Source organism: Neovison vison, chromosome 11 (genome assembly GCF_020171115.1).
Source record: "Neovison vison isolate M4711 chromosome 11, ASM_NN_V1, whole genome shotgun sequence".
NCBI lineage: Eukaryota > Metazoa > Chordata > Mammalia > Carnivora > Mustelidae > Neogale > Neogale vison.
The window spans coordinates 129005440-129025669 of NC_058101.1; the positions used below are offsets into that span (position 1 = coordinate 129005440).

General features: G+C 39.4%; 1 protein-coding gene across 8 annotated transcripts in view; it reads left to right on the plus strand.

Annotated features, from left to right (window-relative positions):
• The window catches only part of FNIP2 (folliculin interacting protein 2), a 136069-nt gene that overhangs the window by 56062 nt on the left and 59777 nt on the right, over positions 1-20230 (plus strand). For 5 of the 8 annotated variants that reach the window (XM_044224747.1, XM_044224744.1, XM_044224750.1 and 2 more), the window contains exons 2-6: positions 12305-12431; positions 15407-15544; positions 18027-18127; positions 18231-18302; positions 20106-20206. In XM_044224747.1, coding sequence (XP_044080682.1) covers positions 12305-12431; positions 15407-15544; positions 18027-18127; positions 18231-18302; positions 20106-20206 — 539 coding nt within the window. The remainder of the gene's footprint in view (positions 1-12304; positions 12432-15406; positions 15545-18026; positions 18128-18230; positions 18303-20105; positions 20207-20230) is intronic. The other 3 variants (XM_044224749.1, XM_044224748.1, XM_044224746.1) reach the window with 1 other exon arrangement.

A 20230-nucleotide genomic window follows, 5' to 3' on the forward strand; every position in this document is an offset into this window, starting at 1 on the left:
TTGAAAATCTTGTCTTCTCCACCCAATGAGGGAGAGCATTTTCAGGCAAATTTACCAACTATCTGGGCCATAAATTTAAAAACCAATCTTAGGAAGTGCTGGGCAAGCTCCTGGCCTTATTTTATCTGTTTTATCCGCACGCCTCTTCATGGTCAGGAGTAGACTATAAGATCTAGAAATTTATTTTAGAACTAATGGAGGGAACAATGACGTCTGATAAACTAATCTAGCTCTTTACCTGGGAGAACAGAATATTCTTGTGAGTTTTGTTTTCAGAAGTCAGAACTTTTCTCTCCTTTTCTACTTTTTAAAATTCAATTTATATTAACTAATTTTTTATATTTCTTTTGTATAAAAATAAGCAAATACAAATATGTATTCCTCCCTCTTACACAAAAGGTAGCATGCTGTACACACGAATCTACTCTTTGCTGTTTGGACTTTCAGTATCCTCTGGAGATCTAACAGGTTTTCTGTCATCCTTGCACACTCTCTATCACAGCTCCTTGGTATTTTGTTGTGTAAATTTAAAATAAATGATACAACTTGCCCCTACCAGTGTCTTCTCCAGTTGTTTCCAGCCTTCCACTCTTAGCAAACATGCCACAATCACATGTTTATATTTGCTTAGTTCCAGAAGTAAGATTGGTGGGTCCAAGGTTACAAATACTTGTAATTCTTCTAGCTATGATGAATTGCTCCCCCAATGTAGTCATACCATTTTGTGCCTCTGCTTCTCTTATTCGAGTAAGATGTCTTAATTTTTCGAATTTTGCCAATCTGATAAGTATATGACTTTAATTTGCTTTTCTCTAAGAGTGAGATTTAACATCTTTTCCTATTTAAAAACCGTCATAATATATTTTTTTTCTGTGAACTACCTGTATCCATTGCCCAGTTTTCCATTGGTTTGTGAGTATTCTTCTTCATTTATTTCTGGTCCTTTATATATTAGGGAAATTCATCTTTTGTCTGTGATATGAGCTACTAATTTTTGGTGAGCTTTTAAGACAACTTTGATAACAGGTTGTTTTTTGTTTTTTTTTTTAACATAGTTGGGGTCATTCACAGTACTTCTGGGTTCTACTTTTCAGTCTAAAGATTATATCACCAGTATTCTTATTTTTCAAGTGTGACAGGGGTTTTATACCTCAGAAGGAAATGCAGAAGGATGTCCTGGAACATAGAAGCTGTGACCCTGACTTGTTTGCTACTGATAGGAAGGTGATGGTATCTCAGAGTTGGAAGAGCACAGAATTTGGAATCAGCAAACATTGGTTTGAGTCCTGTCTTTGCCACTTACTGGTTATACCTTTTTATTTTTATTTATTTTTATTTATTTTTTTTTATTTTTTTAAGATTTTTATTTATTTATTTGAGAGAGAGATAGTGAGAGAGAGCATGAGCAAGGAGAAGGTCAGAGAGCGAAGCAGACTCCCCATGGAGCTGGGAGCCCGATGTGGGACTCGATCCCGGGACTCCGGGATCATGACCTGAGCTGAAGGCAGTCGTCCAACCAACTGAGCCACCCAGGCGTCCAAATACCTTTTTAATGGTCTCCTGATTTCTGTATAAAGTATGAAATGCAGGCTTTTACAGGGCATTTGTGAAGGTTAGTTCAGGTGAATTCTGTAAAGTATTTGGCAACCTCTCAAATGTTAGGCAATTATTTGTGTGTGTGCTGTGTAACTCGGATCACCAGTCCTCCCCCGCCTATATCCAAACATCAGGCTTTCTTGAAGTAGTATCTTTAGGCTCTGTGAGATTATGCAGTAAAAAAAGGGCAGTTATTGAATATAGTAGGAAACAATGTAATGCAGTACTAGAACAGTAATAAACTCAAAGGCCATAAATAGGTTTAATAAATGGAAAGGGGGTTACTTTTTAGAGAGAAACTTATCCTATTCTTGGGAGAGGCAGGGGATGACGAAGGGCAGGAAAATGTGGTATATGAATGCTGACAAGAAAGCTCAATAAATGTCATTGTCTAAGGCCAAACTACATATTTGAAACTGATTCTAAATGCCTTGAATTCATTAAGGTGGTTTCCCTGTAGGAGTTCACCCACAGCCTCATGCTTCAGCTACCAAGAAGCTTTTTAAAGCAAACAGTAATTAAGGTTGTTTGTCTTAAGGCAATAATAGACTATCTGATGGGTTAAAAAAATTAGAATGTTCTTATTGTACCCCTCAGTTTTGTAAATTATTTTTATTTTTTATTTATTTATTTATTTATTTATTTATTTTTAAAAGATTTTATTTATTTATTTACAGAGAGAGATACAAGTAGGCAGAGAGGCAAGCAGAGAGAGAGAGGGGGAAGCAGGCTCCCTGCTGAGCAGAGAGCCCGATGTGGGACTCGATCCCAGGACCCCGAGATCATGACCTGAGCCGAAGGCAGCGGCCTAACCCACTGAGCCACCCAGGCGCCCCTGTAAATTATTTTTAATTTTTCAAGAGATAATATAGCTATATGGTTAAATATTCAAAAGATATGACGTCTTAGTACTTACAGCACACTTTCTGTGTGCTGGCTCTGCATTAATCCTCAGACACTTATGGAGAAGGCATTACTGTCCCCATTTTGCAAGTGAGATACTGAGGAACAGCGAGGTTAGGTAACTTTCTGAAGTCACGTAACTAGAAACAGGCAGAGTGAGGACTTGAACTCAGGCTGCCTGGTTTCAGAGTCTATACTCTATGCTGTTTTGACAGCTGTGTATTAAATAGTCCTGGGGGTGCCTGGGTGGCTAAGTGGGTTGAATGTCTGTCTGACTCTTGGTTTCAGCTCAAGTCATGATCCCAGAGTTGTGGGATCAAGTCCTGCATTGGGCTCCGTGCCCAGCGGGGAGTCTGCTGGAGAGTCTCTGTCTCTGTCCCTCTCCCTCTCCCTCTCCCCCTCCCCCTGCTAGTGTGTGCAGTTGCTCTTTCTCTCTAAAAATAAATGAATAAATCTTTAAAAAAATAGTTCTAGACACAACCAGTCTTATAATCTGTTATTCATCTTTCTAGAAATAGCCTGTGCATATATAATAAAATCCAGAATTTTTTATTTTTCTTTTTAAAAATACATATGGTAATATTTTTTTTATTTTTTAAGATTTTATTTATTTATTTGACAGAGAGAAATCACAAGTAGGCAGAGAGGCAGGCAGATAGAGAGGGGGAAGCAGGTTCCCCGCAGAAGAGAGAGCCCGATGTGGGACCTGATCCCAGGACCCTGAGATCCTGACCTGAGCCCAAGGCAAGAGACTTACCCACTGCACCACCTAGGTGCCCCCATATAGTAACATTCTATGCGCAATATCTTGTACTTCTTCCTGAGTGGTGTCTTGGCTTATGATATAATTACATAAGGTTCATCCTCATTTGTTGTTGTATCTGTATAGTACTCTCTGTATGGATGGACCATGATTTAACAATCTTGTGTTGACATTTTCAAGTCCTTTGCCATTCCAAAAAGTGCTGCACTGAATACCTTTTTGTACATAATCATTTTGAACCCATGCAAATTGATCTGTAGGATCAATTCCTACAAATGAAATTGCCAGGTCAAAGAATATGTAAATTTGTGTGTTTGTACCCATGTCTTTCTTTTTTTCCCCCTTATTTTCATTCTTGCCTCTGCGCCGTGGCCCGACTCTACAGTGCTGTGCTCTGACCACTCTCCACGTGCTCTCCTGTACCCATTTCTTTTAGAGTTGATATTTTACAACCAAAGATAGGTACAGTTTCTGTTGATTTTGGCTTTCTCATTTTGCAAACAAAAAGCCTTATGGAGAGAATCATGCTTTTGACCTTTGGAATCCTCTAGGAGAACAGAATTACCTTATCTGTGTATAATTTAAATGGGTCTGGAATTAATATACAAACTAGTGTCTTAAATATTTATCTGTTGTTAGTATATGATTTCCCTGGGTGGGTGAGTAAGGGAGGTGGGGAAACCTTACTTTCAGGAAAAGATATGAAATCATGTTTTTGCAAGTTAGCTTTCAGCAGGGTCCTTGTGCATTTCAGTAATCCTGAAATATAGTAATGAATATTGAGAGTGTTTTGGTTATGCTGACAAGAGTATGAAAGAATTAGCTCAGTGAATATTGACTTAAAGCGTGCATGAAGATGAACAGCAAAGATAAAGATATATGTGTATATACATTTATGTACATATATATATATTTTTTAAACTAATCTCTAAATCCAATGTGGGACTCAAACTCATGATTTTGAGATCAAAAGTCACTTGTGGGGCGCCTGGGTGGCTCAGTGGGTTAAAGCCTCTGCCTTTGGCTCAGGTCATGATGGATTGAGCCTGCTTTCCTCTCTCTCTCTCTCTCTCTCTCTCTGCCTGTTTCTCTGCCTACTTATAATCTCTGTCTGTCAAATAAATAAATAAAATCTTAAAAAAAAAAGTCACTTGCTCTTCTGGTGGAACCAGCCAGGCATGCCTGCCCCCTAACTTTTTTTTTTTTTAAGTACTTTTTTTTTTTTTTTAAGATTTTGTTTGTTTTGATAGACAGAGATCACAAGTAGGCAGAGAGGCAGGCAGAGAGAGAGAGAGGGAAGCAGGCTCCCTGCTGAGCAGAGAGCCCGATGCGGGACTCGATCCCAGGACCCTGGGATCATGACCTGAGCCGAAGGCAGCGGCTTAACCCACTGAGCCACCCAGGCGCCCTTTTTTTTTTTTTAAGTAAAGGTAGCTTCTAATTTAAAGATACTGGAAAAGAACACATAGTACTCTTTCATGAATTACAGGAACTATTTTGGAAAATATAGACCATATTTAGAGATTCTGTGAATTTTTAAGGGGGAGAAAGGGAAAAACCTATTAATAATAATAGCAAAATCTGGCCAGGGGTGGTATCCTAGTTGGTATAGTAGCATAGTCACCTGGCCCCTCAGAGTCCCTCTTGCCTCCAAAGAACTTGTACTTTTCCTCTGCAGATTTTGTTAGCATCTTTTGAAAGTTCTATCGATTAAAGATGTATTTATATTAAGAAGCATGTTTGTTAAAGTATAGAGTACAGTTTGAAGAGGTGAGGGCTGTCATGCAGTAATGTGGATCAACATTACAATTGCTTTCCTCTTATTACCTTGCTGGGGTCATCCATTCTAAATCACACTGTGTGTGTTTTATAGATGATTTGGAATTCTTGTGTGTTACATTTGGAAGGATAAGACCTTGAGGGATGATTTTTGCCCCAACCCATCATTTTTTAGAGGAAGGAACTCTGGATTACGAGGTGAAGGGAATAGGCTGTTGATCCTGCCTAGAACTCAGGCATTCTGATGCCCAGTACAGAGCTCTGTGGTTTAGTCAGTGCCCCGGGGGCTCTAGGACAGTGGGTGGATGGGTATGATGGTGCCATGGGGCCATACATGAACTTTACCTGTTTTGCAGTTTTACTTGATATGACCCCTGAACTCAGGGGGGGAAAAAAAGGAAAGAATTCTGTCTTTTTCTGCTCTGTACTTCATAGTTCATGGTACATCCTATCCAAACCTCAGGCTATTTTGTGACTCATAATGTTTTGTTATTGTGTGTGAACACATAAAGACTTATATGGTTTTAGCTTGTGACCCTTGCAGCCATTTATAGTACTGTTTCAGTGAGAGGGAGAAACGAGTCCTGAGTTAGAACTTACTTGCACATAAACTTTGATGGTTGTCTTTGTTAGGGATTGCTTATATCTGGGATAAAAGTTGGTGAACTTAATGTTACTTATTCTAGCCTTTTGACCTTCCCTAAGACACAGTAAGCATTACGTTGGTCAACAACCTCTTATCCTACAATTCTAAAATCCTAAAATCTCTGAAAAGATTTTTGGAATTAACCTGAACTATTGTGAGGTTATGCATAGTTTCTGTCTAATCCACTCAGCATAAATATTCATAACTGGGCCTGATGTAATATTAATTTGTTTTATTTGGGGAACAAAAAAAAACAAAACACAAAAAACCTGGGAGGAGGTATCACATGACATGTGGTATGACATTCTTTCTAAAATATAAAAAATTCTGAATACTTAAATACCTGGCCCCAAAGATCTCAGTGAAAGGATTGTGTGTCTGAACTTATCTCTGATTTACGCTTTGCAGGCCTAAGAGCACTTTCATACTTAGTAACTGTTTTTCCCAACAACCTTGTGAGAGAGATAAGGCAGATAGATACACTTTGGGAAAGGTGACCCCTGGATAAGTGCTTTCCTAAAGTCACCTGGGTCGAAAGTGGTAGAGCTAGAGTTAAAAGTTGTTTATCCTGGTGAATACCAATTCATGTCCCAAGGATTACATCCTCTGTGACATTCATCCATCCCTTACCCCTACAGTGTGGACTTGACGTCTTCATCCTTTAAGTTTTATATGCCATATGGACATTAATCTCAGTATCCATGACACTGTAAGTAAGTGTTTGTATATTGGCCTTCCCATATCAGGTTGTAAGCCTTCTGAGGGAGGAAGTGCATCCAATTAATTTCTATTCCTAGTATCTTCCATGGTACTTGGGTAAGCCAGATCCTAAAATGTGTGGAAAGAGTGAATGCAGGAGTGTGCTTTGAGGTTCATGTTGTTACTTATGGTGCTCTTTCCACACCATACTGCTGATTATAGGGATTTATTCTTTCATTCCCCACAGTTCTTCTACAAAAGAAGTAAAAAAATTATATATCACCTACTTTCTTAAAGACAGAGTTGCAGCCAGTAACCAACAGGAATTTCTTTTGGTAAAATAATAGTGTGATGCACTTATTTGGAATCATTTTAAAATTATATCTTTAGGCTAGTTTGATGAATTAAAGCTTCTAATAAGAATTGGAATCTTTAAGTATTTTTTAAATTATACACTTGACCACAGAACAGCAATTCAATGGTAAATTTTTATTAGTGTCTCTGAAGCTAAATTTGGCAAGTTGTGCACCAAAGATCTTTTCAGTATAAAATAAGAATGTCAACTAATTTGCAAATTACTTTTCCTGTTTGCTCTTTTCCTGAGAGTACTAACCCAGACCAAAAAAAAAAAAGATTCCATATTTGTTACTGCCACCCATTTTCCATAATTTTTTCTTGAAATATACAGGGCTCTCTACAAGTAATCCTAAACTTTATAGCCTCTTTTCCTGTGTGATTCTTCTGCCAAAGACATAATCCAACCAACGAAGACTTTGTATCATTTGATTTTTTGTGTTTATGTCATGCCCTTTTTCTTCAATGACTGACTCCCTTGTTTACGTGGAATCCTTGCCATCCTTCCTAACTTTGTTGGTTCAAATATTGCTGCTTCTGGGAACTTTTTCCTGTGTTTTTTTTTTTCCCTTTTGCTTTCTATATTCTGCCTTGTCTTTTTATTTTCATGTAGTTTCCTATATAATTGTGTCTTCTGGATTTTAAATTCATTGAGAATAAGGACTTATCCAGTTCTTACTTACTGTAATCCCTCTGAGTGCCAGCCTTCTTTGGCTTTCCTTGGATCGTAGCAGTGTAATTTCACAATCTGTCTGTCATCCATCACCTTCCCTCTGTGTCTTTGTCCAGATTTCCCTCCTCTTATGAGGACACCAGTTGTTGGATTAAAGCCCATCCTAATCTAGTTTGATTTCATCTTAACCTGATTACATCTTCAAAGACCCTGTTTCCAAACAAGGTCATAGTCCCAGGTGTGAGAATGAGGAATTGAGGGGACAAGACTCAACCCACAACACGTGATTATATGTATTTTATTTTAACTTTTTAAATTTAAATTCAATTAGCCAACGTATAGTACATCATTATTTTCAGATGGGTTATATATATTTTTTATTTTATTTATTTATTTGGGGGGGTTATATATATTTTGAAGAGAATTCTGTTTTCTGTACTTAACTCCTTTGAACTGTTGCTTGTCACCTTTCAGGTTAAGTAATTTAGACTTTGGTCACTTTCTTCCTGCTCTTGAGTAGTTCCAGAAATAAGATCTGGTTTCATTCCCTGGCAGATCTTAACATCATGGAATCTTGAAACTGAAAAGTGTCCATCTAAGTCCTTTTGTTTAAGTTTTACAGTTAGAAAAGGTAGATAAACCATCTTATTTTGTTGTGCCTACAGTCCGACAGCTGCAGTCATAGAGTAGACAAATTATACCAGGGACCAGTGTTCTGTCCTTGCTTTCAACCAAAGCAAAGAAATGAGGTAGTTCTGATTAGAATAAACATCTTTCAAATAGATATCTTAAGGCAAAAGCCCAAGGCATATTTTTTCATACTTCTTGGAGTCATGCAGGGTTGCCCTCAGTGAAACACCAGGAACCATGGTTGGTACGCACAGAAGCCCCACAAAAACTTTTGGTGGAGTATTGAAGGGAATGCGGACACGCGGAAGATAGATGTGGCATGTGATGATGACTAACCCAAGCCTCTGTATATGGAGGATGGTAGGGGAAAGAGCTGACAGTGCGCAGGGAGATTTCCATAGATTATCTCCTTTAATCTTTACACCAGGCCCCAATAGTGCTGCCTGGGGGGACTTGCCCAAGGCTGTCAAACCAGTGGGAGGCAGAGCTGAGATTTGATCCTAGGCCCACTTACTTTGAAGCATTCAGTATATCTCCTTTGTCCTGCCTGTGTTTTCTTTGTCAAATTTCTCAACTGTAATTTTCTCCACTGATATTAGTAATGACAGCTGACAAGAATTTAATTAGGTATTAAATAAAATATTCATATGGAAGGAGAGTGTAGTTTGCTTTACAGTTTATAAAACATACTTTTTTAAGTTATTTGGGTCAAAAAATTAGTCCAACATATTTACTTTCCCCTTCCATGTCTTTATTTCCATTCTTTTAAATTTTGAAAAATAGCATGAAACATTTAATAAGGTGTTACAATCATTATTGGATATTTGAGTCATGGCTACCTCTCAAAAAGAAAAAGATTGAACAACTTCTTAAATTAGAAAGCTGTTTTGGTGAAGTGTAATTGCTGGGGCAAAACAGGTCGAACAAGAAAAAAGACAATTAAACCCTCTTTGCTTTCTCACTTTTAATAACTTTAGCCTGTGTACTATTGGAGGCTATTTTTTTAAGATTTTTTTTTTACGTAGTCCCTACACTCAGCATAAGGCTTGAACTTACAACACCAAGATCAAGAGTTGCATGCTGTGCTGACTGCGCCAGCCAGGCTCCCCACAGAGGCATTATTAATGACTTTGTGTAATTTTAAAATTTAGTGGTTTGGGGCACAGTCACCAGGACTGTTTGGGTTGTAAGTGATAGAAAACTAACTTCAGGAAGAGTGCTCACTCGGAAGCAGGTAGCTTCGATTGCCAACAAGAATCTGTCTCACCCCATTGCTCACCTCTCTTTCCTTCACATTGACTTCATTTTCAGAGATAGGTTCTCACCTCATAACGACTAAAAGCAGGCACCGTCAACTCTAGGGTTTCATCTGCCAGCCAAGCAACGAAGTGTAGGGACTGGCTTTCACAACCTAGCTGGGGGTCTGATTGGCCAGACCTGGATCACAGATGACTTGTGGACTGAGAAAAAAATGATTTCCAAAATAAACTTGGCCATGTTATCAAAATCAGGAGGAAGGGATACTGGACATGGTAGTTTAGAACATAGGTTGTTATAAGAACTTTGTATTTTTTGGTGCTGGAATTTAAGAAAACTAATCTGCTACCTGGAAAGAATATGTTCAATATTAACTGTCACTGAAAAAGGAAAGAGCCAATAATGTACAATTTGTGGTTGGCTACCAGATACTGTATCAGTTTTTTTGTTTTTTGTTTTTTTTTTTAATTGTACCATTAACAATTCTCTTAAGTAATTAGTAACATTTTGGAGCACTTATCATGCATGTCTTTGCTTCCTCCACCTCAATTGCTGTCCTCACCTTCCTGACAAGGGCTGAACTCATAAGAATTCTGTCTGGCCTTCTTGCTTCCAGTCTTGATCTCCCCCACCTCTGTTTTCCTTAGAGGAGCTAGGTTGAATTTCTTTTCTTTTTTTTTTTTTTTTAAGTATAGACCCGAAATTATCAGCCTTTGTTTGTTTATCTTGGCCTCTCAGTGCACTTAGGGTATGATCTTGGCTCCTGCCTGTCATCCCAGCCTACCTCTTGAGCTCTACTTCTCTGCTTTTTTTTTTTTCTGTCTCTTCTATATCAGTGTTATATTTTACCATGTCCTTCCCTCTTCCTACCCTGTTCTTCATTCTCACACTTTCTTTCTTGTTTTTTTTTTTTAAAGATTTTATTTATTTATTTGAGAGAGAGAGAGAGCATGAGCAAAGGGAGGGGCAGAAGGAGAGGCAGACTTCCTGCTGAGCAGGGAGCCCAACTGGGGGCTCAATCCCAGGACCCTGGGATCATACCTGAGCCAAAAGCAGATGCTTAACCGACTGAGTCCCCTAGATGCCCCTCATGCTTTATTTCTTTAACTCTTACTCCTTCAAGCCCTGTTTAAATGTTAGTCCCTTAGATCCTCTGTCTGTTTTGTTTTTTGGGTTTTTTTTTTTTTTTTTTTTTTTGCTTTCTTATTAGGCTCTACACCCAACATGTGGCTTAAACTCAAGACCCCAAGATCAAAAGTCACATGTTCTACCAAATGAGCCAGCCAGAACCCTGCTTCACTTCCTTAAATACTTAGGGATTTCCCTGTTCCTCACATGTGAAAATATGAGACTCCTTCCCCTTTATGCACTTAGGACAATCTGTAATTACATATTCATATATTATTAGACCAGTATTCCCCGCTAAACCATGTTCTCTGTGAGAGCAGGGACCAGATCTGTTTAGTTAACTGCTGAATATCTAGCATCAGGACCACAGTGCCTGAATCATAGTAGGCACTCAAATATGTGTTAAGTGGATTAACAGACTAATAACTGAAAATAATCCAAAGCAGTGCGTTTTATATTTATTCATTTTTAAAAATTTTTAAAAGTAAGCTCTGTGCTCAGCATGGGGCCTGCACTCACAACCTGGAGATCAAGAGTTGCAGACTTGACCACCTGAGCCAGCCAGGAGCTCCAAAGCAGTGCATTTTAAATTACCCTTTTTATAGTCTCACATTCTCATGTCATTCATTACTCAAGAACAGACTTACGTTTAGAGCAGTTTTATCCCAGCAACTTTTGGTTTGCTTAGGAAAGTTAAATGACAAAATTAAACCAAGTAAATTTGAAGTTTTCATTGGCTCTATTAAGCAGTTCCTGAGTGGGTGGGGCAGCATCCCCTCCAGCAAGTGGAGGGGTGCTCTGAGGAGTTGTACAGAATGGACGGTTTTTACAGGGAGGAGGATGGAGCAAGGAGTTAACAGCAAAAGAAAAGAAAGGATTATTTCAGGCCAGGTCATTTTCCCTGAGGAGGGACAAGGGTCTTATCAGGCACATAACCTCATCTTCTTTTAGGCCTGGAAAAGGCCTAGTGATGACAGGTTAACTTCTAGGGGAGGTTGAAACTGTAGTTAAGTTAGGTGTTAAGTTCTGGTTTAGTGACTTGGCTTAAATGACACCATTTTTGGTCTGTAGTTTTCTTTTTAAGAGGAATAAGCCATGCTTCCTTTATTGCTGATTATTATTGTTAGCAATTCAAATTCCCTACAGTGATGCACTTGATTTTTTTATTTTTTTATTTTTAGATTTTATTTATTTGAGAGAGAGAGAACATAAGCAGGGGAGGGGTGGATGGAGAAGCAGACTCCCCAGTTATCAGGGAGCCTGATATGGGACTCTATCCCAGACTCGATCCTAGGATCGTGACCTGAGCTGAAGGCAAATGCTTAACCGACTGAACTACCCAGGTGCCCCTGCACCTGGTTGTCAAAACTTCTGTATCAGAGCCAGCTATAATAGAGGAAAATCCTAAATTTTAGGATATGTAATTCCACTCAATTTTACCTGAGCCTGGGTGTGTGGGAGAGGAAAGGAAAAGACCCCACTCACTCCAAATGGCTCCCTGGCTAGTAACACAGAAGCTTGAACACTCCTATACATCAGGTATGCCATCCCCAGAATGCAGGCATATCCAAATTTAGCTTTTTCTCTCTCTTTCTCTCTCTCTCTCTCTCGTGATTTTTTGGAAGGAGATGCTTTCTCTCCAGTGATTTATTATTTACTGCAGTCTCCCCAACCTTTGTCATGTCCATTTGGCAATATTTGTAGGGCCCCTTTGAGGCCACAGGTGAGGCTATCTGCCCCCTAGGTGCAAAGGGGTTATAATCTCTGCACCCTTGTGGCCCTCTGATGCCCTTGGACACATTGGCTTAACTTACTCTCCGTGATCATTCCAAGTGTTGTGGGTAACATAACTCCTTTCTCCCTTTTGAATCCACAGCTGGTCATGTTCGGAGTTTGACCTGAATGAGATCCGCCTGATAGTTTACCAGGACTGTGAAAGGAGGGGCAGACAAGTCTTGTTTGATTCTAAAGCGGTTCACAAGATTGAAGAGGTGGCAACTCAGGTATGAAATGCAGATTTGCTTTCATCTTTTTTATCTGTGCTGTTAACCACCTCTCTGACCAGTCATTTATTAATTCATTATCTTCTCTTTGGGCTGTATTGTACAGTACCAGTAATGGTTCAGAAGAAACATAAACAAAGGCTCTCCGCCACCCTACCCTGCTGCATTTGTATGCTTATTAATATACACAGGTGAGACTGTTAGCAAGGAATCATGACAGATGCTCAGTAGGGTACTATAAATGTTACTAGAGGTAAAGTTGCAATGCAGTAGGATTTGGATGCCAAACATGTGCTGTGTAATAGGAAAACTGAGAACTCGAAAATTCATAAAGTGTTAGCCTGAAGGGAAGTTAATAGATCATTCTGTCTCGTATTTCTCATAGATAATAAGAGGTATTACATTGCATGAAGTTAAACAAAATTAAATAGCTTTCCTTACCATAGGGCTCTTCAGTATGCTAACAAAAGCTTTTATCTTCAAAAGGGAGGGCTTCTCAAACCCATCTGACCAGGGAAGCTTTATTTATTTCCTATTTTTAGTGGCGAGCAGGGTGGGGGTGATGGTGGATGGGGTGTGGGGAGATCTGGGATGGGTAAAGTGAGGACATAAGAGCCCTTGATCCCTTGTAGCCAGAACAGGAAAGGTAAGGTCATGTGTCCAGGTGAGGCACAGAGTCCAGACCTCCTGAGTCTTCTGGACATCAGCCCGGGGGACCTCTAAGTTGTTGCCTTTAGACTTTTCATTCTTTTCATGTAATACCTTGCTATCCATACTGACCAAATTCTGGAAGTTCATAGAATGTGTAGCTAAATAAATGAATATTTTATTTCACGGTCTTTGTTTCATCAGGGCCCAGGGGCTCTTTTCCTATTTTTGATAAAGATCATTTCTGCAGGAAGGACGTATTTGGTTAAAGGCAGTTGAGCTGGGTAGATTCCATAGTGCTCTAAAGTGGAAGGCTGCCAGGTAGCTAATCATTACAGTAGTTGTTGGGCTTGTTAGGTTGGGGGTGCAGGAGGGGCAGGGATCTCTCAGGTGATTCACCTGTAGGCTTTAATGGTAGATTTATATCAAAGTTATAGTGAGCCAGCACTTTACCCTTTGGTGGATAGGCCATGGTTTTCCTTTGATTTTCCACATTGTTTCCTGTTTCCCTGAAGCCCTGCACAGGTAGTTTGTTTAAAAAAAAAAAAATATATATATATATATATATATATATACACACACACACATACACATATGTATATATATATATTTAAAAATATTTTATATATTATATTTATTTATATTTTTAAAAATATATATATATAATTTTAAGATTTTATTTATTTATTTGACAGGCAGAGATCACAAGTAGGCAGAGAAGCAGGCAGAGAGAGACAGAGGAGGAAGCAGGCTCCCCAGTGAGCAGAGAGCCCGATGTGGGGGACCCTGGGATCATGACCTGACCCAAGGCAGAGGCTTTAACCCACTGAGCCACCCAGGTGCCCCTGCACAGGTAGTTTAGTTGGAACACCTGCACGCCATCACTAGGGCATCTAATGGTGGTAACAGGTGGAAGGAAAAAATTCTCATGGGTTTTCAAAATGAACAGGAATTTTGGTATATCGGAGCAGTGATAACACTGGAGCCTGGATGTACTTATTTAATCAAAAAGGCATGTAGGTCCAGAGAGGTTTTGTAACTTGCCCAAGGCTACAGAGTCCAAAAGAAAAGAAAAGTGCTCTATTCACTGTACCAGTTATTTTCTCCAATTATAGATGCTTAGTATGTTGTACCCCAGCCAGGGGGATCGAACAGTGTGTGAGGCAGGTGTGTCACTTTAGGCTCTCTGAGGGGCGGTGTTTCTGATATAAGTGGTATTAAGTAACAGCTAGAGCTGAAGAGGGTGTTGAAGGAGTGCCCGATACCTGAGAATAACCAAGTATGATTTTGAGTGCCATCACTGCTACAGTGGCTATTATGGACCAGCACAGTTTGTGTTTTCCTTACAGTCTTTTCCCATTTTCAGCCCCCCACTCCCTTGGCAAGCACAAAACGTCATGAGTTTGTATCAAGCACATGACTGCAGGCATTTGCATTAGACCACCAGTGTGACTGTCACATTGGAGATTAGATAAGCTGCAGTTGCATTCATGATTTTCCAAGCAAATCTGCACACAAAACAAGTAAGACTCCAACAGAATAGAAACAACTTATCATAGATGGCACAGGACGCTTCTGTAGGGAGTAATATATTTTGGTGTAGGAGGAAGGGCAAAATTAATAAAGGTGTATATTTATACCTTATGTCACTGTCATAAAATTAGCAGTGAACTCTATTTAGGGACTATATAGTAGATAATCTTCTGTTACCCCTAACTTTTAGAGGACACTTTTCCATCACATGATGTATAATTCACAGAAGCTCCTGTTTCAGAGTTTTGGTTCATCTTTCACAAATTTGACCTCGTGATTTTCTCTCCTGTTACCTTTAAAGCAGTGCTAGAGAAGGTGGGTCATTAAAAATACAAACTCAGACTTTCCAAATTAGCAATTTTGCTTTCTTACTTAGTTCTGTTTGCCTGGTAACATTTTAAATTTGAAGAACTTTCTTTCTCCACGTCAATTTTGTAGATTATGACTCTCCACAGTACTAACAGATCCTCAATAACCCGAACAGAGATGACTGGTTCAAGATATGAATTGAAACAAATAAAGTTGAATTACTTGAGGCTAACCACACTGCACACTACACCAGCCCCGTCTTTTGTCAGTTTCCTCTCTTCATCATGCCTCCCTCCCAGATAGCACAGACTCTCAGGAACCACATTTTTGTCCTCCGCAAGCAAGGGGGAAAAAGCCTCTGGTTTTCAGTGTAACTTAGGCACAACATAACAGAGCGATTTTGCAAAGAAATTTAGCAAAGAAGCGCAGGCTGTGGGAGCCCGATACACTTAGCAGTATCTTATCTTGCCTGTCTGTCACTCCAGAAAACAGAGGATGTCCCTATTAAACTGTCAGCCAAGTGCTGTCAGGGCAGCGGCAGCAGTGGCAGTAGCAGCATCTCATCCCACAGTTCTTCCGGGGGATCGCTACAGCACGCCAAGGAGCAGCTCCCAAAGTACCAGGTAAAACTGTCCCTGCCGTGCCTGATAGCCCTGGGGCTGAGGCCACTTACTGTTACTTCTGCACAGGGAAGAATGCCTGCTTCAGGTTGCTTCTCCAGGAACATGAGCATAAGTGTTCAAAAACGTGCCCTTAGAGGTTTCATGTCCATGCTGTTTTCACACTTTGGTTTTAGTCTCTTGATAAAAACTATAATTGAGTGGAGGTGACCCAGTATAATACATACTGAGTGAGGATGAAATATTGCTAACGAGGTAAACCCTTTTGTTTTGCTTCCTTTGTTGCCAGAACCTGATTAAGAAGCACAGATTTTCCAGTTTTGTTATGAGAATTTCAAGGATTCTGGGAATATATATGGGCATCCTAAGAAAATAGCACTTGACAGTAGGAGGAAGAGAACCATTTTGGGATGTAACTTGAGTGTGAGAGATACAGGGCTGGTAGCGTGCACGCGTGTGTGTGTGTGGTTGTGTGTGCATAAGGAAGTAGAGGATAGGGATTAGGGTTATTGAAAAATACTGGCGTACTAGACATAAAGGAATAAATGTTTCGTGAATACTAAAGAGCGGGAGGGTGTAAACTGATGGAAGATGTATCAGATTTGGTTTTGACTCGTGGAATTTTCCATGTTGCTGGAAAAGCTAAACCAGGTAAATTGCCAGCAGCCACTGGTCTATAGAACTTGGTGAATTTCATGTTCAGGATTTGGGCCATGCGTTTGCCCTTATTTCACAGTGCTCCTGGGTCTCGAGGCAGTTTGTGTTTTAAAAAGTATACAGTGAAATTTTCAGTTCGTTGAGAATTACAATTGTCATGTAGACCTTGTACCCCAGGAAAAAGCAGATTATAAAATGGAGGTGGTGGGTGGAAGTTATTAATAAAAAATGTGAAAGACAGTTGGTCTCTGTCTGGATGGAGTGAGAAGGGGTTGGCGTGAGCTGTAACCAAACAGAGAGCAGCCTAGTTAAACGAGGCTGGTAGATGTGTGTTTTTCTTTCCTTCTCTGCAGACATGTCTAAGTAGGTGTGCATATGTGCATTTGTGTGTGCATGTGCTTGTGTATATATGTGTTGTGTGTGGATTTGTAGTTTAAAAAAGAGATTGAGAAGAGAATGTTAAGAACAATTCCCATGTTTCTGCTTAGGTGGAAAGCGTACTAGTAGAGAATCCGGGGCTGTGTGGGCTGGGCCAGAGAGAGATGCTTGTTTTGTCTTGGTCAGGCTGTGCTGGGATGCCTGCGGCTTATCATAGTTATACATTATCATTATATGTATATGATAACATGTAACATATGACTTATATATGATATGTAATAATGTATTGTTATCATATGTGAATGAATGCTTTTGGATATAGGATTCTAGAGTTAAGGGAAAGGTCTGGGCCTACAGATAAAGATGTGGAAGGTATTTCTATGTAAAGAATAACCAAAATTCCAAGAGTGGTTGAGAGTGTAGACGGTGAGTAGGAGTGCCCTCTGAGAAAAAACCCTGCTCAAGGGATGACCTAAGAAAGAAGAGATTCAAAAAAGGTGGGGTAGATAAAATCATCAGCTACTGTGAGAGATGTTTAAGAAAGCAAACTGGAGGGCGCCTGGGTGGCTCAGTGGGTTAAAGCCTCTGCCTTCAGCTCAGGTCATGATCCCAGGGTCCTGGGATCGAGCCCCACATCGGGCTCTCTGCTCAGCGGGAAGCCTGCTTCCTCCTCTCTCTCTCTCTCTACCTGCCTCTCTGCCTACTTGTGATCTCTGTCTGTCAAATAAATAAATAAAATCTTTATAAAAAAAAAAAAGAAAGCAAACTGGAAAGTACACTGGATTTGACAGGAAGGCAGAGGCCATCCTAGGACAATTTGAGTAGATGAGGCAAATTTAGAGCTAGCTCAGGCCACCCTTTTGGATGACAAGAAAGACTTGTCAGAAGCCAGAGGGGTCAAATATTTTTGAAATATTTTTTTGGTAAAACTTTCAAGGTATCAGACTGTCTGCTACCTTTTGGACCCTCACAAAACCCTCCCTGTGCCAACTGGCATTTTCGTTCAACACTGTTAATTATTCAGGTGAATAGTATTGAACTGTGTTTCTTTTCAGGATGTATTTTGGTACCAAGATAAGAGTTACCCTGTTTTCTTTTTCTTTTTTTTCTTTCCCAGAACTTAATCTTTTTCTCTATAGTTTATAAATAGAGATAATGCAAAATCTTTGTTTTTCATAACAAGGTTAAAAATGACCCCTGCTGAGACACTGGGATCCTGTATGAAGATATTGTGCGTAAAGATGAAACCAAGAACATAAATAGTAATTTGGGGAAAAATAGTCAATCGACATTATGGATTAAAATGGTCAGTTTCTGCTTTGAGAAACAGTTTTAGTTACTGCTACAGTAAAGATGGACCTATAGATCAATAAACGTTATTTTCTGTTGCATTACACATCACATTGTGCCACGTACTAACTTTGATTTTGGTCTCTTTCATGTGTGACAGTACACCAGACCAGCTTCTGATGTCAACATGCTAGGGGAAATGATGTTTGGCTCAGTCGCCATGAGTTACAAAGGCTCCACTTTAAAGATACACTATATCCGGTGAGTTCAAGTGTCTTTTTCTACTAATTGTGGGAAATGGAATGGTGTTACTGGCTTTTTAATTCAAAAATGCATTCCCTCACTTTTTTTTGTTTTCTTCCAGTTCTCCTCCACAACTAATGATTAGTAAGGTTTTCTCTGCTAGAATGGGCAGCTTCTGTGGGAGTACAAATAAGTAAGTGTGGGATTTTGTACCTGTCTTTCCCCCTTGCCTCCACTTTTTTAAGTGGCTATTTCTGGATAAAGTACTTCTTCCAGGACCATAAGTTCTTTTGAAATGATAAGTGGGGAGAGTCCACATTAACAAAGGGATTTTAAAAGTGGCCCTTTTCCTGTACATAATGAGTATGAAAAGGCCTTTGACTTTATCAGATGGTCTTAAGGACAAATGCCTGTTTATTTTCTAACATTATTTTATCTTGGAAAAAAAACACTTGTTAGTTACTTAGTTTGTTAACTTATTTCTAAAGGAATGAAATATGTAATCAGTTTTTCCAGGCCCCTAGGCATGTGTATGATAGGATGGGTCTTATGGGCTCACAGTCTCTTCAGCCATCAGTGTAGCCTCTGGGATTCGTGGTTATTTGGGCCATGTTCTGTTCTGATCTTCACTCCTCTGAGTTTTTTCCTCCTCTAATTTTATACTTCTGAGTAGACTAAGAATACTGATGTGCCTAACTTAACTCTCATGCTGGTACATTTGTTCATATATTTCAAACTTTTCAAGCAGAAATAGTTCATATGCTTCATTTTTGAATAAAGCAAAACATTTGTTATACTTTGGTAGGTTTTTGGTTTTTTTTATAAGCTTTTATGTATTCATTTGCCAGAGAGGGAGAGCACAAGCAGGGTTAGCAGCAGGCAGAAGAAGAAACCTGAGCAAGGAGCCTGATGCTGGACTTGATCCCAGGACCTTGGGATCATGACCTGAGCCGATGGCAGACGCTTAACCCACTGAGCTACCCAGGCGCCCCTGAATTTAACTTGTTTGAGCATTTAACATTGGACTGGCATGACTTAAGCCAGTTATGGGAATTGATTTTTTTTTTCTTGTGAGATATTCTTCTTTAAATATTTTATTTATTTATTTGACAGAGAGAAATCACAAGTAGACGGAGGCAGGCAGAGAGAGAGAGAGGGAAGCAGGCTCCCTGCTGAGCAGAGAGCCCGATGCGGGATTCAATCCCAGGACCCTGAGATCATGACCTGAGCCGAAGGCAGCGGCTTAACCCACTGAGCCACCCAGACTCTTTCAGTTATTACACTAATTCCCTATAATAGAATATTGAACTCAAATTTAAGTAAAAATGATTTTGGCTTCACTATGCTGTATTTTCCTCAAAGTCTTGATATTTATTTTACTGGTTAATAAATAAGTAACTTATTAAAATCTGCTTCTCTCATATTTCTGTTTATGAATAACTAACTTTTTAGATGTTGTGAAGTCAAATTCCTAAGGAATCCTAATTTCTGTTCTATCGTCCTCCTGAAAAAAGTTGCCTAATTGCTTGTAGATGTTAACAAGAATGTTAACAAAATGTTAACAAGAACTAAGAGTTAAGATGAATTTTATTTTGAAGGTTTATGTGAAATTATCCTTGAAATGAATGGCAACATCTTGGGTATCAGTTACTAAAGTACAATTCAGAGGCAAAGAGCAGTATCCTAGCTATCAGTCACCAGAGCAGAATTTGTAGAGTTCCATGCACCATTACATCACGTGAAACAGTTAAGAAAGCTTTGTTTAGTTTTATAGTTTGGACTGCCTCCAGAAAGCTTTTCTTGTCTTTTCCTCCAGCAAATTCCCCTAAAGTTTGGTTTCCTTTGTTAGATGTGAGACTTTATTCATTTATAAAGAAAAGTCTGGGCAGCTGGTAAGTTGTCTATGTTTGAAAGTTTGTTAGAAAACAGCTTTATTTGTCTCTTGATTTTTTTTTTTTTTCTCTCTCCCTCCCTTCCTTCCCCTCTCCGGATTTAGCTTGCAAGACAGCTTTGAATATATCCACCAAGATCCTAATTTGGGAAAACTGAACACAAATCAGAATAATTTGGGTCCTTGTCGTACTGGGAGTAACCTAGGTAAAATCCGCCACGTAACTGGGC